Source organism: Opisthocomus hoazin, chromosome 3, assembly GCF_030867145.1.
Source record: "Opisthocomus hoazin isolate bOpiHoa1 chromosome 3, bOpiHoa1.hap1, whole genome shotgun sequence".
Taxonomy (NCBI): Eukaryota; Metazoa; Chordata; class Aves; order Opisthocomiformes; family Opisthocomidae; genus Opisthocomus; species Opisthocomus hoazin.
In genome coordinates this window covers 10,093,420-10,116,306 of record NC_134416.1, presented here as the reverse complement: position 1 = coordinate 10,116,306, position 22,887 = coordinate 10,093,420, and the positions used below count along the sequence as shown (strand labels likewise).

The 22,887-nt window shown below is 41.1% G+C and overlaps 1 protein-coding gene across 2 annotated transcripts in view; it reads right to left on the bottom strand.

The window, feature by feature from the left end:
• DNAAF11 (dynein axonemal assembly factor 11) overlaps nucleotides 1–16,202 on the bottom strand; it is a 58,883-nt gene extending 42,681 nt beyond the window's left edge. The window contains exons 1-3 of one of the 2 annotated variants that reach the window (XM_075415535.1): nucleotides 15,652–16,202; nucleotides 14,371–14,583; nucleotides 13,388–13,557 (exon numbers count right to left, since the gene is read on the bottom strand). In XM_075415535.1, the coding sequence (XP_075271650.1) occupies nucleotides 13,388–13,557; nucleotides 14,371–14,583; nucleotides 15,652–15,791 (523 nt within the window). In that variant the 5' untranslated portion in view covers nucleotides 15,792–16,202. Of the gene's footprint in view, nucleotides 1–1,001; nucleotides 1,066–13,387; nucleotides 13,558–14,370; nucleotides 14,584–15,651 lie in introns of those variants that run through there. The other variant, XM_075415534.1, reaches the window with a different exon arrangement.
• Nucleotides 16,203–22,887: the final 6,685 nt, after the last annotated feature.

Below are 22,887 nucleotides of genomic sequence, written 5' to 3'. Positions count from 1 at the left end.
CCAGTGACCTGCGAGATCACAGCTACTCCCACGTTCCCATGAACACAGGAGTAAATAAAGGATGACATCAATCAACTGGAGGTAACAGATCTTGAAGATTTAACAGCTGGGCTTCCAAAAATTACACGTTTTACTCAAAAAGGAGCAGATACGAAGGAAAGCATTAAAGAAATGGAAAGAATAAGCAGATGGACAGCTGCAGACATATCAAGAAACAGTGTGAGGAACTAGCATTTCAGAAAAGTGAAGTATGCAGCCACTCTTTTCAGACTCCAACTCACGCCACGCCGTGCAGGAGATGAAGCCGTTCTCCTTCGGGCAGTGCCTGCTCGAAGCGGGCAGCCGCCAGCTTCACGCAGAGAGAAGGAGTTGCTTTCCAAAGCACGGGTTTAGCCCAGCGAGGGACCGGCAGTCCAGTGATGGTATACCATCAAAACAGATCCCAGGGGAAATCACAGAGGAAGGGAATTCCTCGGTAACTTTTTTCCTGAGCGATGCGTATGAGCACTCAGTCTTTTAGGTGATACTGCTTTACCTCTAAAAGGTTACGGATTCATAAGTAATAGTACGGTGTATTTTAACCTCATTCAGCAGTTTTTCATGTCTCTGATAAAGTGTCCTGCATTGGCTACCTCTACCTGAAGAAAAAAATTATTATCTGGTGTTGAAAATTTATAACTGCAGGGCAAGGGCAGCACCGACTGCTCCAGGCACAGACGGAGGGGTCCCCGCCTGGGCCACCCCACTGCTGGGCCTCTCGGGGGCTGTTTCGGGAGGCAACCACACCCCCGTGCTGAGCTCGGTGGAATAAAATGGGTTGTTACTACCAGGGAGGAGGGAAACCAGGTAAAGCAGCCGTGAGAGGAGAGCAGGGGAGGGGGGATACCGGGGGAGTATGGGGTGGCAGGGGAGAGGGAACATGGACAGGGAGCGGGGGACGTCCTGGAGAGGAGGGAAGGGGCCCCGGGGAGGGGAGGAGAGCGGCTCTCGGGGACACTCACTCCGCACCATGGCCGCCCTCAGCTTCCCGCCGCCGCCATTTCCGGACGCCGCCGCGCTGCCACGGCAACGGGGCCGGGCGGGCGGCCGCGGGCGGGGCGGCGGCTGCGGGCGCTGCCGGGGGACGGAGCGTTCTGCCGGGCTCGCGGCTGCTCCCCTGCCCGCTCGGCGGCCGGGTCCTGGTGCCAGAGCAGCCGCAAGCGCTTGTGTGCCTGCCCAAGAAACAAAATGGGGGTTTTGTGATCCAGAAGTAAGATTTCTACTGCTCCAGCAGCTCCTGACCCCTTTCTTTGGCTGGGCAATCAGAAATAAAACGGCTGTTCCTCAGGCAGATGTCCGTCATCTGTCAGAGAATCACAGAATCACGTGGGAAGGGAGCTCTGGGGATCACCCAGTCCAGCCCCCCTGCCAAAGCAGGGTCACCTACAGCAGGCTGCACGGGACCTTGTCCAGGCAGGTGTCAAATATCTCCAGAGAAGGAGACTCCACAACCTCCCTGGGCAGCCTGTTCCAGGGCTCCGTCACCCTCAGAGGGAAGAAGTTCTTCCTCATGTTCAGACAGAACTTCCTGTGCTTCAGTTTGTGCCCATTGCCCCTTGTCCTGTCGCTGGGCACCACTGAAAAGAGTTTGGCCCCATCCTCCTGACACCCACCCTTGAGATATTTATAAGCATTTATAAGGTCCCCTCTCAGCCTTCTCTTCAACAAGCCCAGCTCCCTCAGCCTTTCCTCAAAGGACAGATGCTCCAGTCCCTTCACCATCCTCGTAGTCCTCCGCTGGACTCTGTCCAGTAGTTCCTCATCTTTCTTGAACTGGGGAGCCCAGAACTGGACGTAGTACTCCAGTATCCTTTGGATGATATTTTAGTTCTCCTCCTGCTTATTCATCCCCTAGTCTGCCTCACGCATTTCGGGCTGAAAGATTCTCTCCTGCCATCACCGTGCTATAACTTCACCCTCAGTGAAGTTACTTTCTAACAAAGCCAGTGAGTAAGAGTTGCGGCTGGAGGCCTCAGGCAGCTGCTCGGACAGCTACAGAAATTCTCACGCCTGACATTTTCTGTTTTGCAGTTCATATAATGATGTAGCATTAATTCACATACTTGATTATCAAGTTCCCAATGGGCAGAGTTATGGCACCTTAAACCCTCAAAGAAACTGGATGGGATGACACATTTCAAGACATCACTAATGAGCTTTACAGAGCCCTCCATCTTATCCTGATCTGGTGTCCAACAGTGTGAGTTCATTCCAATTCAGCAGGGAGAGAAGTATTCTGACGTAGGATACGTTTGATCACAAGATAATAAAGTTGAGGGGATTTCACACTTAGACTTCAGCTCATATTTTCTTCTCTGTAAGTTCTTATATCCTGTTCATTTCCATGTCGTGCCTTGATCACAGCCTTGTAACAGCTCTCACCAACGACTCCAAAACTTCAGTTACAGAACACGAACTTTGCCACTGGATCAAAGTGGAAATGTCAGGAAAGTCAGTGTGAGTTTCATACCTCTCTGCTAACACAGGTCTTTGTTAAGGTAAAGGCCTAATCAAACATAGAGGCCATCTTCTACTAACAGGAAATTCACATATAAGTTTAGACAAGGCTGCAGGATTGTTTTTGAAACGAACAAATTAATTCATTAAATCATTTACCTCGGATGTAGCACACGGAACTCCCCACAGCCACTCTGCAACTGTCTAATTGTATTGCTATGTACAGGATAGAAGCAAGGAGGTGCCACTGAGTTAAAGCTACGAAGTTTTGTGGAGATAATGAGGCACAAAGGAGCAGAAGTGGTTAATGCACTTTAGTTTACTCCCCAGTACTTGTCCTGGTCTGTCTGACTCGGTAAGTAACAAATCCACGCTGAGGACAGGGCTGTTCACACAGCTGGTTGGACGTCACTGCTGCATGGCCCAATGTCACCCCCCAGAGCCACAGAGATTAAAAAAGGGCTACTGGGGAGGCCTTCTGCTACCTATCCATTTGTTTCATCTTAAATTGAAGGCCCCTTCACGTAATGTCTTTTATACTTGCACCTTTTCCTAGTACTATTAATTCTGGACTAGAGAGCATAGCTCGTAATCCAGGGAATCAATTTCAAGATGAAGGAAAAAAACCTTTTTCTTGTTTTCTCTACATTGTATTGCACAGAAATACCAACGTTATTTCGTTATGCTAAAAATATGGGGTTTTTGATTCCTTCTGCATATATTCTATGCTGTAGTTCAAAAGAAAGAAAAATAAAACCCACAATGAATTCAACGGCTACAAGGTCAACGCACCACACTAAGGTGTGGTGTGTAGACCTTGCCTACCTGCCAGGTGCCTACCCAGCCGCTCTCTCTCTCACCTTCCTCAACAGGACAAGGAGAGAAAATACAACAAAAAGCTCGTGGGTCAAGCTAAGGACAGGTAGATCGCTCACCAATTACTGTCACAGGCAAAACAGAATCAACTTGGGTAAATTAATTTAATTTATTGCCAGTTAAACAGAGTAGGGTAATTACAAATAAGAACAAACCAAAAACCATCTTCCCCCCACCCGTCTCCTTCCCAGCTCAGCTTCATTCCGAAGTCTTATACCCATATATCTTGATTTAAACCTCAGTTTGTTATGATGAGCATATATGTAGGTTCTGATTTGCCAAATTTAGTTAAGCTGTAGGACTACTTGTTTGAGCAGGTAACCTCTCACTTGCGAGAAGGATGCAAGAGGTATTCTCTGTATACCAGTGACTGAAAAGCTCTCAGAGTGTATTTGTTTTCCTCTGGTGAAGAGCAGCTTTGTTTATGACTCAGGGCTAAACTATTCTGGAAGACAGAAAGCAATACTTTGGAGCACACATTTGCAACACACTAGTCCTAACCTGGTGGCCTAGCACACGTGGCAAAGCTAGATGCTGAAGCAGGATAATCACAATGGTTTCACGTGCTTCTTAAAAATGCAGGCTTTTCAGAACAAGGCTTGCAATCCGTGACCTTGATTTTATTGGGAATAACGACATAGTGAAAAGGTGTAATACACCATCCTTGAGTATCCAAGGTGGTGTGCTAAGACCCTTGGATGCTCAAAATCTCACACTGTCATTACAATGTGGCTCTCCTAGTTGAGCCCTGTTTCTAACTTCTGATATACTCCATTCGAAGGCTAAGGGGTCTGCCAGATTGTCTTGTTGCCCTTGGGATACACTGAACTCCTGAACCCCAACATAGCTTCAGAAACAAACAATGTCCTTTCTGACATTCGCTTTCACCATGTAAAAATTCACATAAGCCCAAATGTTTTTAGTTTTAGCTGCATTTTCGATTTTATACACTCAGAAGAATTTTCTGCTGTGTAAAAAGTGAAAGAATGATAACTCCTAAATCCGGCACATACACACAGTGGCACAGGTTGCCTGGAGAAGCTGTGGCTGCCCACTACCTGGCAGTGTTCAAGGCCAGGCTGGACGGGGCTTTGAGCAGCCTGGTCTGGTGGAAGATGTCCCTGCCCATGGCAGGGGGGTTGGAACTAGGTGACATTTAAGGATCCTCCCAAACCAACCGATTCTATGATTCTACAATTCTATGCTTGCAGCATAAAGACCTATGTGTGAGCTGCTCTTGTAATATGCTTCATGCAACAAAATGTTTGCAGCCCATACGCCAACACAATATAAATACACAAAACTTGATGTAACTTGCAGGTATGGTGTTGTACAACTTCTCAAGAGACTTATGTATTCATTTATTTTCAAATGAAACATATGACTTTTATATTTATACACATTGACCTTATTATGTTCATTATTTTCACACAGCTATTTTTCACTCAGATTATGTACTAAGAGCTTTAAGTAGCACAAGCCCAAATTCTTAGCTTGAAACAATGTACGTGACAGAGATAATGTAATGAGCCACATTACAAGCAGGAGAAAGGAGCTGAGGAAGAAGAATAAGGGTCCCATCTGGCATGCCTTCCTGGAAGAAATTCACTTTACTGCTTTAATACATTATGAGCTTATTTGTTAAATGCGTAAAACAATGTAATATAAAATATATTTCTATGTCATGACAAAAATAAGCTTTATAGCATTATTATTACAGTGCATCAGAAGTATTTTGAATATGTATTCACTTCATCAGTACATACTCATGTAAGGTGCTGCAGCCTGAGCAGATTGATGTCTATGGACAAATCTTAGCCATTGAAATGCTGCAGGTCAGAGTCTTAGCTGGTGGACATCTGCTGATCAATACCCACTCAGAACCTGAACCTATGTATTTCTATTTATTTCCTATTAAATTATTATTATGGGTGTGGGTTTTGTTGTTGTTACAACATCATCATCACCATTACTATTGTTGTTGTTATTATTATTATTATATTCTATAGTGGTAACAGTTAGTTAGTAACTGTAACAAAATGAGGCTTTCATGTTCCCACCAAAGTACCAATAAATCCTCTCCCAAAGAACACACAATCCGTAGGGCAGGGCATAAACCCACAAATTACACATTCATTGGAATATATGCAGTTCCTAAGAATAATCTTCATTACTGACAATACTCTCAGCTACAGGAATAAATGCAAACAGGAACAACTTTACTGATATGTAAATGCCAGAGATAAAGAAACAAAATGCAGCATGAGAAACTGTAAAAAACAAATAATACAAAATGAAGTAACAGTTTTGTTCAGCATATATTAAAATGTACAAAGAGTTTTACAAGACACTGCAGCTAATTCACTAAAAAGATACATCAAAGAGCAGATTCTGCAGGACCAGACGAAATAGACCTGTGTTCTGCACCAGTGTGGTTTATTCCTTATCATTTAACTAAAAAGTGTTCATCCTTGTATGGTTTGCCTTCTATGAGTAATGCTTTCAGGATAAATGCAAAACAGACTTGCTCACATACTGGGAACATTATAACCTAAGAGATGCCATAAATACTATCACCGTCCTTGCTACTGTTCCCTTCAACACGAACGTTCACATTATTAAGCACCATGTGATGTATACTCTAGAATGGCCCTGAAATTCAGCTGAACACAGCAAAAAATGGGAGAGTATAGGACAAGGTGTAATGACAACAGAATAATAGTAATGGAAGCTATGAGATAATGTACAGGGGGTTATAAATCCATATCTTGAAATTCTCCTTCAATTCTCTTTTTTTAAGTAAGGTGCTATATCAGAGTAAGAGTTTAATCATTGGGGACAGAAATGTAAAATTCTAGTAGTCCTCTGTTTCACTCTGCTAGAATTACAGTTCACAATTATCCTAAGCTTGATACTCTAGTTAACAGAAGCTGCAAATACGAATTACCTCTCAAAGTCTGGATTTCAACATTTAGGTTTGAAAATGTTGCCTGCGATCTTTCATCAGACAGATCCTGGCTTCCATGTTTCATACAACAGGACTGAACGCATGATTGCGCCTGTTTTCAGAGAAACAACACCAGGTTTGCTTGTGTGTCCACTGGAGTATTTGGACGGGAACTGCCAAAGCCAAACAGTCTGGTAACTGAGTAGAATGTTGTTAATTCAACGTTAATGAAAATCACACAGGGCACATCTTGACAGAGCCCGAGCATCTGATTTTCAGCCCTTGAACTCCCAATTGCCAAACAGAACAATTCCAATTTACAATTTATGTTTATTCATAGACAGATTATAGCAATTCGTTTTACACTACATTTTTGGCAAGCTGAATCAGCTTTTTCTTCACTGGTTTACAGTGAACTAACTAGTCTACAATGAACTCAGGCTTTTCTAGTTTTCAGCGTACTCGCTTCAATGACTGCAGGGTAATTGCAGTCTTAGACTTTTCTCTCAGTATAGGATATAATTTTCCAGATTATTCTCCTAGAAGATTATTTAAACACTAAAGATTTTTATAATCCTTTCATTTAAAAAAAGGCATTTAGTAAATGACCTGCTATAAGTAGCAATAAAATAGGAAACAAGATATTTATACATACTACACAATGATATTTACTCTCAGTTGTCTCCATAGCTAAAGTAAGTAAAGAAGCAGAATTATTTAATACTGATGAAATTATTCAAGTGTATTAACCACAAGTAAATATGAGAATGAGTTTTGTAACTAGTACTACAGTTACATAATACATCAGGTTTATGAAAAAGAACATTCTGTTGTCACCATTTATTGAAACTATAAAACCTGGTCTTGTTACATCAGATAGTCTATCTTCATATAAAGTGGATTTAATGCACTGGGCTAAAGTAAATTAGTATGCAAAATCAGTAATTTGAGTGAAATTTCCCTCTTTGAGCTCTCAATGCTGAGCTACTGATGCTTATCTTTAAAATATAAGCAGTATATATTTACAGTTTGAAAGACAAATGTATATTTGAATTTAATTTCAAGTACTGTCTTCCTCATTGCATCATTTGTTTGGATTTTTGATGCTAGATATACAGCTGTAACCTGCCTGAGTTTGGCTTCGATGCAGAGTTGCACAGGCAGCGGTGCTTCAGTTTTGTCGATTCTTTCTTGCACCAGAACCTTCTGTTTGTGCGCTTTTGCTGCAGTTTTCAAATCCCGGCCGCTATGCCTGCCAGCCTGATGGTACCTCACGGGCAGAGCTAGCCCCTCCACAGGCAGCGGTTCCTCTCGGGTTTACCAGCTGGGGCTGGGCTGGCGTTGCTTTAGCACACCAGGGCACAAGCAGACCAGAAGCAGCACTGGTTAGAGAATGATTTGGTGGACAATAGCATCCTCATGCATTATCATTATTTTGTGGCACGGGAAGATGAAATCCATGCTGTCCTAGCTACGCTGGCATACAGGGAGATATTTTAAGAAGCAGATTATTGAAAGCTTGGAGTCACAAGATAACAGGTTTTGGTTACCCACAGGTTCTATGTATATTTTAGTCTCTGTTGTAGCAAAAATCCAAGCTGTCAAACAGGGCTTAGTGTTTCCAAAGTAAAGGTAATACCTGCAGGTCTCGTATTTTTGTACGTGAATCCAGGTAATTCAGATTCATCATTGCTTCTGCACATCCTGATTCCTGCTTTTCTGAAGAGTGCTTTCCTTCCAATAATATTTCTTTCTTCCTTTTTTCTCTTTTCTTAATGCTCAGCATAAAGGCCAAAAGGCAGTGCACACACATGATACAATAAAGCTTCTGAAATATGTTGCCACACGTTCTCAGCCACTATCTAAATCCATTTTCTTTGACAGAATGTTGTTACAAGAAATGAATACATAAAGTATGGAAAGACATCAGTTTTTTTATAAAAAAACTGATTTAATCGGGGTTACAAAACACTTTTTACCATCAATTTATTACCAAAATGCTTGTAGGACCCCGTGCCTACATAGGACTTCATTGACATAAGGGACTACAGATACAGCAATTGTTTTGCATGACTCCTTTCAGATAGTCCCCAAGAAGTATGGCCTCACTCACAGTTTGACCAGAATAAAAATATGCTGAAATGAATTGTATTTTGAAGGAAGAATTCTAACAATTCTGTTATCTTTTTCCACAGGAACATGTGTAACGATGGCCATAAGGCGGTATCCAGTAGTTTGATGCTGAAGAGCTAAAGAAAAAAAATTTGAGGAGGAGGAAAAATGAAAACCATTAGTGAACTCATTTTGAAATATACGGAAGTAACTACTCTGCTTGTAAGTTTTTACAAAAGGCAAGAGACAAGCTTGTTTTGAAATGCTGGAGGTCCTGTGTTGCAGTAACCTGTGCCAGTCTGTATTTAGTTTACTGCTGCTAGGCAACAAGTCCCAAGTTGTCCACTCCATCCTCTGCTGCATGCTTTGGTTAATATTGATATTTGCTTCCAAAATCAGAGTCAGCTTGAAAGCTCTGGTGTTGCAGCCCTTGCATAAAGAGTCCCCCTGATGTTAAGAAGTGCCATACCCAGCGTCCACCGCTTGGCACACGGGATGAGTGGGATGTGTTTTTCATCACAGGCTTTAGTAAGTCTGCAAAGTGATCAAATGCCTGCATACTGTGCTAAAATGCTGAGGGTGAACATCCACTTTCTGAGGACTGACTGAAACGTTTTCCAGGTTCCATCTGCAGCTGTGCAGCTGCTTTTAGATCTCAGAAGCTGAACTGAACTCATCCAGCGAACGGATGAACCAGGCTGTTTTATCCACACTATGAAGAACACAAACTGAGGCACAGCTCCACTTAGTTCCTTCTTTTCATTTTTATCTTTCCAAAGTAAAGGGATAAAGGAACTAATGGAGTGAGGACTGGGATGGCCAGCTCCAAGTACAAATAAATCAGTGCTCTTGTTTTAAGGGTCCTAAGCTGCACCAAAACTTAGAAATTCTGGCTAAACAGAAACTGGACATTGAGGATGAGGCTTGACTGGAAAGGGAAGAGAAAAATCTGTAAGTGTTTTCCAGATATTCTGGACTGCTACACATTGATGCTGCTTCACCCCTTCAGTGGAATGGTACCAGGTTGAGCAGTGCAGCGTCTGGCCCTACCGTTCAGTTTGAACTTGGAAAAAGGAGGACTTGGTTTGCTCATTACTGAAAAACAAGTTTTCTCTGTGCTGAAGCACAGCAGTTGTTAACAGCTTACACTCTGTAGCAACTGTTGTCAAACAATAAAAAAATATTTCATCCAAACAAAATCAAAGAGAAGTTTCAGACAGCAAAGTGGAGTCATTCGCAGTGGAAACTGGCAAGGGTTCTGCAGCTAAAAGTTTTAATGAGAAGTCCAGGGAACCTTTCTGGCATGCTTGAACCCTGTTTTGTGATAGGCATCACACCAAAATGTAAGGAATTCTTTCTAAACTTAAATGTATACTCACCAATTATTCTTTCCTTCCAATTATTTCCTGGAGGAAAAAAAATAAAGCATACATTTTTGTATGTCTTGATTTAAACCTCAGTTTGTTATGATGAGCATATATGTAGGTTCTGATTTGCCAAATTTAGTTAAGCTGTAGGACTACTTGTTTGAGCAGGTAACCTCTCACTTGCGAGAAGGATGCAAGAGGTATTCTCTGTATACCAGTGACTGAAAAGCTCTCAGAGTGTATTTGTTTTCCTCTGGTGAAGAGCAGCTTTGTTTATGACTCAGGGCTAAACTATTCTGGAAGACAGAAAGCAATACTTTGGAGCACACATTTGCAACACACTAGTCCTAACCTGGTGGCTTTGATTTTATTTGGACTAATGACATAGTAACAAAGTATAACATACCACCCTTGAGTATCCAAGGTGGTGTTCTAAGACCCTTGGATGCTCAAAATCTCACACTGTCATTACAATGTGGCTCTCCAAGTTGAGCCTTGTTGTTTCTAACTTCTGATATACTCCATTCGAAGGCTAAGGGGTCTGCCAGATTGTCTTGTTGCCCTTGGGATACATTGAACTCCTGAACCCCGACACAGTTTCAGAAACAAACAATATCCTTTTGAGCTTCACTTTCACCACATAAAAATGCAGATAAGCCCAAATGTTTTCAGTCGTAGCAGCATTTTCGATTTTATAGACTCAGAAGAATTTTCTGCCGCATAAAACATGAAAGAATGGTAATTCATAAATCCAGTATGCACATACATGCTTTCAGCATGGAGGCCTATGTACGAGGCTGCGCTACAGATATAATTCAGATCTTCAAAACATGTAAATCTTTTTCTCCAGAAGGATTTAGAAGCTAATAGGTCTGTGCAAAACTGTGAAATAAAGCAATCTGAAATAGCAACATCAGCACCTTAAATCAACTCCTCAGACTGATTTAATACTCCTTTCTGAGACAGACTAAAAAATAAGCCAAAGGCAAAGCTCTGTCCTGAACCTAGCAGTGCGTTGGCTTAGTGGGGCCAAGCCATATCAATTCTGTCATCTCTGGCAGGTGGTGATGTGGCTAGCAGCATAGTTAGCTGTTTTTATTTTTTCCAGTCAAAAATAAAGTCTCGGTTTGGTGGCCTGGGATTGGACTTCAGTGCAAGGTTTGAAAGCACACCTCTGGATTCATAATAGGTTACTGTCCTTGCTCTGTCTCTGCATCTTCATGTTGTGGCATGATAGGTTTATCTTCCTTCTCTGATAACAAGTAGGTGTTACAACATTTATTGCATGTTATGAAAAGGCAGTTTTTCAAAATAAACAGAAAGTTTCTATGAATTCAAATCAGCAACAGGAACCGCCAAATCCTCCGTCAATAACTTCAGACCATGCCTTCTGTCTTTTGACATGAAAACAACAGAAGCAATTGCTATTTCCTCTTCTTAGTATAAAATTTCTAAATTCCTCTATTTATCACATGACACTGGAGTCACTTACCAAAACTTAGCTGTTTTGAAAGATGTGTCAAGACTGAAGAAAGGTGACACAGTAGCATCTTGGGACACAAGAACTGCGAAATTCAAATACGAAATCCTGTAACTGGCTGAAGGTTACATTCTGTCCCTGTATGCCCACATATTGCTCTTATAAGCATCAATAAGAGCTGTGGATGTACATCCAAGGATGGATTTTGGTCCTCAGATGTGACTCAGTAAAACATTGTGTGTTGAATAGAAAGAAAATCTGTACTTACAAACTAAAATTATCAGCAACAAAGTGGCAGACAATCCTCCCAGAAAATATCTGAGAACATAACAATACCCATAAAGGTTAGAAAAAGCAAGGCATGCATATTGAGTTAATAGAGGCGAAGCCTGGGTGGGAGGAGGGGAGAAGTTTCTTGCAGATGAACCCTGTCAACTCAGGTAGGTGAACTGCAATTTGAAGCTTTAAATTACTCAAGCTGTTGAGTATAATCTCCTAGAAATAAAGACCTCAGCATTCCCAGGGTGAGGGAAACACCCATATTGTTCACTTAGAAAGACACAAATCCCTTCTGATTCTTCTCAGCCTTTCAAAACCCCTGTCTGAAGACACTTGATAAAGTCATTTTCATATCTGCATACATATTTCTTGGTTTTGTTCATATTTATATGGCTCAGCTATTTCCCTGTATCCACTATCATGTGAAAATATATGTTCACAGTAAGATACATCTAACTTTGAAAATGTGACTCTTAATTTATGTTTTATTCACCAGCTGAAAAGGAATAAGCATTAATATCAGAAACAATAAATAAAAGAAATAAAAATTACCTTGTACATATCGTAATGATTAAACACATGATCAGTGCAACCATATGAGAAAGCACATTTTGCACTGTCCCGGACTCTGAAAGAAAAATCAGGAAAATAATTTTAATGATTTTTCAGGAAAGTAAATGTATGACAGGAGGTGTTTGCAAAGACTACCTTCAGCCTGTGAGGCCAGTCCCTTCAGTTTCTTTTTAAGAGAATTTGCCTAGAGTGATTCAAAGTGGAGACCTCATTTTCATGCTCTGGGTGTCTCTCAGGAGTCTTTTTGCCCCACGACCATGGAGACACTATGCCCTTCACACTCTCAGAAAACAAGCCTTTCTGAATAATTGCCTGTTTCAGGTTTTGTTCCCATGCCCTTTCCTCCATTTTCCTCTTCACTCTTCTTTTTTCTTTTTTTTATTTTCTAGAATGCGAGCAGGGAGGAGTGAACAAGTAAATACCAATTTTAAGATTTTATTATTTTTAACCAGTCATTTAAAATGTATGTTCCAGAAAACAAATTCTTTTCTGCAAGGGGCATATCAACATTTTTAATGTAAGAATTTTCAGTTCACTCTGAAAATGGGTCGTGTCAGAATAAGAATGTAACATACTTGCATTGCTCAAAGTCTCTTCATTTCCATTTATCATAAACGGAGAGCAGGACTGTGAAGCACAAAATAGTTTTTCGGGCTGAAGAAATTCCTCGTCTTTGGTGAGAAAGGCTCCATTAGATGCTGGAGTCTGCCTTTGTGGCACACGGCTATTATATGCAGAAGAAAAATCTGAATCACCTATAAAAAGTGCATATGTAACTGAGACCACACAAAAGAAGAGCTTTGAGACTTCGTGTTAATGAATTTTATGGGGGGGAAAAAATAATTGCTTAATCAGAGGGAGGTTTCCAGGTTGTTAGAGGTAGGCAATTGGCAGGTTCAATGTATGCAGAAGAAAATACACAGAGTAGAGACAAAACTGCATAGAGTGTAACACAATGAAGTTATTAAAACAGCCAGGTGAAAGCAGACAGTGCCAGATACTAATGGCACCAGCATAAACATCACTGGTGATGACACTGGATTGAAATTCAGTCTAAAAATGCTTTTTTGACATGAATGTGTTTGTGGATTCTGTAAAACTTAATGCCAGGAGCTCAATTCACCACTTACAATTCTGTTATTCATCCTTTACCTACACATCTTGGCCTTCAAAATCTATAAAAGAAGATACCCAAGTCCCACAAAATACAGGCTGTAATGTTGTAGCTCAATTACTGGGTACCTGGTCAGGGCTTACCAATATCACTCTGAATGGCTTCTAGTTTACTGCATCCATCAGGCCAAGGATCATCGACACGGGAAGAATCCACATCGCTGAGGATGGTGCTGCTGAGCCACGAACTGGAGGCACCGAGGCTGAACAAGCTGCCAAGAGAGCGACGGATTTTCTTCCTCCGTCTGAATACGCTAGAAAGAAAAGACACATTGCCAAGGAATAGAGTTAATTATTCTCATTGAGCAGGGACAGAGCTCTAAAGCTTGCAGGACTGACATGAAAGAACCAGGTTCTCGGTGCTGTTCCTAGCTCAGCTCTTGACCCTGGGTATGTCACCAGGAATGACCGCTGCACACTGCAGTGGTGTCAGGGAATGTTTTAGCAGCATGGTGATGTATCATGCGTTGTGATACTGGATATTGTGATGCCAAATGATAGTACAGTTGTTGGGCTCTAATACTGCTCTGAGTGGTCTCATGCTTCCCGTGAGTTTCACCCTACTATATCCCATTTGGAGCACCCTGAATCCACTGTACTTCCACCTTTTTGAACTACATTTTGTATCTCTTCCTAAACTGACGTTCTGAAATCAAAAGAGATTCTTCCCAGAGTAAGAGTTCTAAGACCACATCTTTTTATTTTTTTATATATATATGAGCATATATACATACACACGCTTTTTTCTTATTCCTTGTGATAGTAGCACCTCATTGGCCAAAAGAGCTGTAGCTCTCCTTTTTCTTTATTGCACACAACTCCAATTACAGCAACAACTGTGTACTGAAGAATTTTTGGGTAGTAAGATGAGACATGACTGAAAATCAAGTTATTTCAATCACTGCACTTTCTAAATTAATCAATTGAGATGTTCCCATTAAGAAGCAATGCTGATCTTATGCCAAGTAAAGTGTAGACAGCCACACAGATGCCTCCAGACGAGCCCAGAGACCCAGAGATGTGGGGGCAATTGCCAACAATGCAAAATCTGTATATAGTTCACTCACCGAACCAAATTCTCTTTATATGTAACATTTGTCTGGGATGGTGTCAGCGTTATGTTGCCATCTTCATCTGAGAGAAAACTGTCTTCTGTCACAATGTAATAACCATTAGAAAGCAGTCGAGGGCTGCGGCGACACATGGAAAGGGAGCCTGGCAGAGGATTTGTGGAACAACACTCATAGGCAGGGTCATCATCCAAAAAGGCACAAGCATAACTGAAAAGGAGAAATGAAACCTTCTAATTTAGTGAATGTCTTGACAGTGCAAACCCATGATTTAATAACAAGGAATTTGCATTACCAGCTGATGGGGGCTGGTAATGACATAGATTTAAAATATGAGGATAATGATACTACTTTTGGACCTGGGAGGTTTCAGCCAGAGTGTGCCTCCATCACACTTCCCAGAGCTTCAGATTACAGGAGGGCTTCATGCCAGGGGGAGCGTTTCATGAATGCATGGAGCCAACTGAAAAGTGCGTGGTGTTTTTCTGTGGCAGAGTTCTTGGCCAAGGAGTCCTGCCAGATCTACACCTACCTGGAGCTGCTACAGGTGTTCCAGTATTTTCCTTCTCTGAGTTACTCTGCATGGCATAAGCCTGACTGCCTCTGAACCAGGCAGGATTTATTTGCTTTCCATAACCTAGCTATACTTAATCAACACTTAAGGGTACATAAATTCTCATTCTCACAAATCGTAGAATACCATGCAGCTACACCAACATGGGATAAAGTCTGCGCATGGTGATAACTTCATCCAGCATGAAATACAATTCACCTTGAGATGAAATACAGCATAGAAAAATATACTATGTAGTATTTAAAATAGAAGTGCGTAGTGACAGAGGTGAAAGAATCTAAATGTTGTAGACATTTTACTTAGCTGTAAAGCAAGTAAAATTGGATTTGTGGTGAGTCCTTTCTCCTCAACACTTTTAAATTCCAAGTGGCCATGCAGTGACATCCATGGAAAGGAAGGAAGATACTGGATTGATTCAGTGGCTGACACGGATTTCAGCAGCAGGTTTAACTGTCCCATATGGCACGTCACAGAGGGATACCATAATTTCAGTGGAGGGGAAAGCAAGTGGAACAGAGCTACTCCAAAACCTTGTAATTGCAAAGTCAGTGCTTCCAATCCCCATAGCAGTACTTCTGAACTTCAATTTAAAGAAGTAAACTAGTATCAGCACTACAATTCTAAGTGGCCAAAAGGGATTTTACAAAATCTGCAACAAAATAAAATTAAAATTAAAATTAATTGAGTATCATTTTCCTCAATACCTTGGAAAAATATGTTGTGAGAGGCTGCGTCTATGTTCTCCACTGAACATTGTTGAACCTGTGGAAGAAAAGGCCAGATAAGAAGGAGTCACTATCATATCCACTGACAGCTCAAACAGTTGACAGGTGTTCACTGACATGTACCTTGTGCATACCCAAAGGATCGTAAAAGAAGCCAAAAAAACTAAAGGGACGTAAGGGAGAGATTAAAGGAGATAAAACAGAGGAGAATGTGGGAAAGACATAGTGTTTACAGGAAACTCATCTAAACAAGGACAACACAGAATCGAAGCCAATCATAATCAGATACTTGTGCTCTGACCAGCTGACTATGTTGAGAGAAATAATTACAGACATAAATGCAATAGTTGCAGTAATTTTAATGGCATTTTCCCAGAAATCTGCTTCATGCCAAAAATAGTACCTGTACTGGCAATAGATACAGAGTAGAATGGAAGGGACATCACTACCATTACAATATATTTTTCAAATTGAAATTGCAAACATAGCCCAACAGGCATTGGGATAGCAACAGTGACAAAGATTTGACAATAATATTGTGGAAGGAGACTGAGGATATAGGATTTATCTGAATTACCATGGCTCAAGTCTGCAAAGTGCTGCCGGATGTTCAGCATCTGACAGAATTAATCTTACAAAATATGAGCAATGGCTATCCATAGGGAGAATTTACATCTGTTATTACATGGAAAGATAAAAGATTCGACCATTCTCTATATTACCTTGCTTCTCCTGTATCTTTCGAGCATCATGCTTACAACACTGTTAGTAAATGCCTGTCATTTACCTATGAGAGGAGATAAGTCTAAGAGAATTTTTTTTATGTTCAGTTATGAGCTGAGGCAAAGAAAACACATGAAGGTCAGTGTTTCCACTTTGGTAATCTTGTTTATCCTCATTTGGAGCTCAGTTGTCAGTCACAGCCTGGACGTGAAGGCTGCTTCTCCTACACTTTGAAAAAAATAACTTAACATTTCACTTTACCATGCGAAAATTATCCTCTAATCCTGGCAGAAACGACTTGAGGAGGAGACAACTGGAAGAAACTGGGTGGAGGCACAGAGAGATCGAGTATCATTGGTCAGATTGCTACACAGCAAGCTGTACAAAAAGTGAGAGCGGTGGTGTATTTCACAGACTGACAGGTTGTAGACCTATTCTTTTTTCATATACGATTCGCTTCTGAAATAATTTCTCTTATTTTAGGCAAAATCATGATTTTTAATTGTGCAAAAATATTATAGTCAAAAACCAAGAAATTCATCCAAACTCTAAAAGAAAATATAAGAAGAACTCGACAGGTGGTTTATAGTTCTGAACATAAATAAAACCTGCAAAATCCCAAATCCTATCAGTCAAACAAAATCCCACCCACAACAGATACTTTTAATCAAAAACTCTGATAAATGTGCACAAATTTACTTGCTCCTGGTGTCAATGCAACGTGTGATATTCCATACATCTTGAAAAGGATTGTTTCATACACACTGGGATAACAGGTATTAAAGATTATCTGTAAAAGAGTTTAAAAAGAAATAGAAGCATGTTTTATTTTGGTCTTGTTTGAAAATTAGGATGTGTAAGATAGTATCATCAATATATATCATGTTACTAGTTATAACATATTCTTGCTTAGACAAAAGTGATGGATTCTAGAGCAAATTTGTTTGAAAAGGGATGCAGAAGTATACCTCCGCATCAGTTTTACCTACTACGACTGTTTAATAATCTAAGAGTCAAACTTACCAGCAACTGAAACCCGTAACACAGTTGTATTGCAAGTGGTTTTCTCAGTTATGATAATATAAAGTAGCAAGCACTAAAATAGGACAGCTTTTAAGAAGAGTAGTTTGCATAAGGGTAGTGCTTTCGTTAGAAACTATTGACACATACTGACCAAATTGGCAGAAGAAACCACCGTCCTTCCATTACTAATTTGAATTGTCTCATAAATGTGCAAGGTATGGCTCTGCAGGACTCCTGTTTATCTGCCACCCTCCGCAGAAGTAAAATTTACGGTAAAATAGAGTATATACCTATATTTATAACAGAAAGTGGGAAACATACATATGCAAATGTATTACTGGGGAGGCAATGACTTTCTCTCTTTCGAAGAACAGTTAATAAGCAGTTGTAATTTGCTTTCAAACTATTTTAAGTAATGATAATATCAAGTTTCTAACAGTCATAGAACAGGCAGTCCAACGGATTTTTTGCTACCCTTGATCATGAAAATTTTTGTCTCATGCATTAATGAAGAGGGTTCCTGAAAACTATAGTTCAGTCAATGCTGGAGAAAGCATGGAAACATCGTGTAGACAATGGTGCACAGTGTTCTGCTTTCATTTAATATTCAGTCCCATTTCTGGGCTACTAACAGCATGAGAAGCTATAGTAACAATATAAGCAAGCCAAAACAAAGCATCTCAACCACCGCTGCACAATGAAGCAGTAGTGTCGTGTCTGCAATCCACAAAACAAGAATCAATACAGAACCTTTAAACTACGACCTGAGAAAAGGCCAACAGCTTTAAGAAATGTCCCTAAAAGTGAACCTGAGGTGAACACGGCAATATTTTATGTCAAGAATTCAAATAAAAGTTTAAGGCAACAATCCCCCTTGAGTTTCAAAACACTCAGAAGCCCACATCATAACATAAGCATAAAGTCACTGCCCAAAACAGTCAGTTTTAATCACTTTTGCCCCCAAAAATAAAATTAATCTTTAAGCCAATGATGCCCTCAATGGGTAGCCAGCTATCCCCTGTCCATGTTTACATTCTAAACATTTACATCAGTATGTACCAAAATATAATGCTAACTATTAAAACAGCTGAAGCCCAGTCAACCAGTTTTACTCTGTTGTACCTACCAAACACAAGTGGCTACAAAGATAGTTTTATTTGCTCACACACATCAGTCATTTTTGAAAAGCAGTCTAGCCTTGTCTCACTGCAAGTAATGATAACAACATTCGCGAAAAAACAAAACTTCCTGAAGAGCAGTATAGAAATGAATCCAAAGCTTAGTTACTCCTCAGCTGATGAATATATTAAGAGACAAATATGTGTAAAATCTTCCAAACCTGGAAAATCCTTTTCACTATGAACACATGTATGCAAAAAAGTTTCACATCATCAACACGAGAGCCTCCGGGACGTGAAGCGGAGGGTGCTCCTTCTGCAGCTCCCTGGCCGAGACCAGCCCTGGGTCTTCGGCGAGGCAGGTCGATCAAGTCCCCTGTTGCCTTTTGAAAACAGCCCGTGCAATCAGCGGCACGGAGGCAGAATGAGGTCACGCTTCCCGTAAAGCAGCCTCGCATCAGCAGCATTCTTTTTGAAGAGCAAACCGAAGATTAAGATTAGCCTGGTGAACGCTCTCGCAGGCTGTTGCGAAAGAGAAGATACACTATAAATAACATTTCGCTCCAATGATGATATGGAGAACAAAGACAGAACCTTTTCTCATAAAGAAAAGTGGCACGGATTTTTGTTTCAGCTTTACTGTTCTATCTCTCTTGCTCAGAAAACTTTAAAGGGGTGTATCCAAATCACTCCATTTGTAGAAATACTTGTGAGCCTGACAAGCTTTGATGTACAAAAGTGATCCAGGTACCACAAAATTCGTGTATAGTAAAAGGACATTTTGCAAAAACACTATTATATAGAAGGATTTGGTGAGAGTTCAGAGTTCTTTTAAGTTTCACAGTCAAAAACGTTATTGCAAATGCATACCATGCAATGTTAAGATAAACTTCTTTAAAGGAGAAGGGAATAAAGTCATTTGTACACATATACATTGTTCCACTCTATATGTTCCATACTACATAAGGTACCAATTCTTCACACCTTAAAGTATACAAAAATAAAGTCAAATCCACATAAGAGAAATGGAGCCGGAATAATATGTCCTGGCAATCAAAATGATTTGATTGTAGAACTATTGCACACAAAAGTAATATAAATCAGCTGCTCAAGACTGGAGAATTATCCAGCCTCAGGGAGAAAAACTTCATGTCCACAGAGATATAACACTCGTAGGTGTCTCTCCTGATGCCTCCTGTACCACTGCAAAAAGAACCCACAGATCTAGTAAAATATGATAAAATGTGACTGATGTGATTTAATGACAGGTTTTTTTCCCTGGGGAAGGAAAAATACCTCCCCTGATAACAACTGAACATAAAATTCTCAGCTCACAGAAAAGGAAACAAAAATCAGGATTAGGCAATTAGGAAGTTACAAAAGAGCTTCTCTTTGGGAGCTAAACTGAAATGAAAATTTAAAGGTCCTTTTGCTTAAATATGAAAACACAGGGGCATGTTTTTTCTTTGCATCACTTCTTTTAAGTTAGTGGAACTATGCCAATGAGGAAATTTAGTCCACCATTATTTCCATGGATGCATGGGCTTCATCACAGGATTGCCCAGGCCACCCTGTGTCTCTGCTGACAATGGACAGAAGCTCCCTATGGTCTTTAAAACTAGGTCACCTGCTGAAGAATTTCTACACATACATTAATTTACTTCTTGGGAGTAATTTTGTTTTCTTCTCATGTTCTTCTCAACGGGAAGCAGTTAATTCTAAGATTGTGCTGCTTTTTTGAAGGATGTTGGTGTTTCTTCTTTGTCTAAATAGTTAAAATACATTGCTTCTGTATCATATTTAGACATAGAGGTGTTTTCTTTTTTAATCACTGCCATTTATATTTGAAAATCACTGTTCCACAAGCTTTTGATGCATACACTTTGTGCATTAGCAAATATTTTATAGGAAGGTGCTAGCCTAGTTTATACACACACACACAAAGGTTTAATACACAGCTTTTGTTTGTTGCCCTCCGTGTTGCTCCTCAAACTGCCCACCCCACCCCAAGCCCCATCTCAACTGTCAGATTTCAAATTCTAAGAAATGAATACACCAACAAGCTTGCTGTGCAGTTTTGCCTGTTGCATACATTACAATTTCGACCTACAAAAGGAAGGAAATGAGAAATCACAATACTAAATACCAAATATCTTTCTACTCTTCTCTCAGGCTTACTCTGCTCTCGACAACACTACAAATACAGGAGAAAACGTGTTGCCAGTGGTAAATATATTGTGGGGATCTGGCAAGAGATGTGAGACTGGGGCAGATCCAGGTCCCACCAGCATCAAGGCTGAGCACGTACACCTGGTAGGCACACGCACACAGAGCACACGTATACACCACGCATGTATATACATACGTACACAGCGGGCAACACAGATGACAAACACAGACATGCAGAGCACTCACACAGACAGCACCAATGGCCTCATCCTTCTCTCCTCTCTGGATGAAGAGGATGGAGGCCCACTAGTGAGAGTATATAGAGATATACCCACATCTGTACAAGCTGGATCCCTCCAGCAGCTGGGATCAGACACTCAGTCTGCTCAGTAGCTGCCCATAGATCCCAGTCTCCCCAGTTGCTGGCATCTGGATGTAGAAGCCGCCAGAGACACAGGCCCACTCCAGTTGCTGGTACAGACCATCAGGCGGGCACACAGAGCTGGCCGGGATGCCCCTGGTCCTCAGCAGCCCCCTCCCCATGATGTCACCCACAGAGACAGCCCTGGCCATAATGTGTCCCGTGTCCCCAGACAGCAGCCTCCCTCGGTCCCAAAGGTGCTCTGGTGCTGGCTCATCTGGGTGGGTTTCCTGCCTGAGCACAGCGGCTAAGGCTCCTCTGGGCCAGCCCTGGGAGGGACCCAGACGGGGTGTCCCTTCCTCTGAGTCTTTAATTTGGGTTCCCACCTGCTTTTGTGCCCCTGTGCTCCTCTGGGCAGTCGCAGAGGAGCCTTTGCTGGGCTGATGGCTCCTGGGATGGGCCTGGGAGCCTTCAGGGCAGGGTATTATTTGGGGTCCCCCTCCTGCTGCTGTCTCTCTGTGCTCCTTTGTGGGTGTGCAGGTGAGTTTTTAGCACACATTCCACTGTAAGTCTACCATGTCAGCCACCCACTGCAACTCAATGCAGTTGCACTATTATGCTAAATACACAGTTTTCCAAAAGGGTATTTTGCCCAGCAGAGTGAATTGAGCAGCCATGGTGGAGAGAGTAGAGTGCTTATTGATTGAATGCAATTGAGAGTAATTTGAGGCTTCTGTAACTCTCTTTGAACCTCCTGGAAAGCTCACAGCCTTTAGCTTTTCCACTGGCTTCCGTGACCATCAAATCAGGCCATTTGTCCCATATCACAGCTCTTTGTTAATGCTGCGTATATAGTACTCAGTAAGTTAAAAATATTCTGAGAAATCTGAAAGTTAATTGAAACATTCAAAAAACCAGCAGGGGAAGGGCTGGTCATGACAACGTTGGAGCATCCACACTGGGTCAAACTGAAGGTCTATGAAACTCTCCCTGCCTGCAGTCTTGCTGCAGGGAAAAATAGGACTTCTTTTAATTCACCTTTGTGAATGATAACATTTTAAGCTAAAAGCATTCCTTTACGCAGCAGAACCACTTAGCAATGTTTGAGGTACCCTGGTAACTAAAAAAATTCTCACAAATCCAGACATTTTATTTCAATTTTAAGAGAAGGCTGATCCTGCATAAAGTTAGCATTTCATTGCAGTTTACAGAACTGACACATCAGATACAGTTTTAACAACTTTACCCAGTCAGCTGTATGAAGAAAGATTAATTTGCTTTAAAAGAGGAACAAATTCATTTTTGGTGTTATCAGATAGAAATCCCACTCCAACCCACCAGAGACTTTCTTAGCTTCAGGCCTGATCTTTTTTTTCCCCAAATTAATTGTTAGCTTCATTGCTCCTGCAACATAGGCACCAAGAGACATTACTGGTTTGCACGGTTGAGTACAATGCAAGGACTTGTAAAACTTCGAATTAGCTCTGAGTTGGCTGACATACCCACGCTGCCTGGATGTCCACAGGAGCTTACCTGCAATAATGCTATGTCAGCTACACCTGTATCTACCTATACACACAGTCCAGGCAGACAAAAATTCTTTGGAAAGAATCAAGCGAACCTGCAGCGCACAACGATACTTCTCTGTGCAAAGCCATGACCAGTCTGTGTTGTATCTCCTTGCTCTTTGATTGCATGGCATCAGAAGGAAATTTGGTTGGTATATAACTTGATGTAGACACGGGAATATGCTTGAGAGAAATTTTGTAAAATGTCACATCGCTATATTAGAGCAGTGGAAAATCATACACGGGAAAAAGA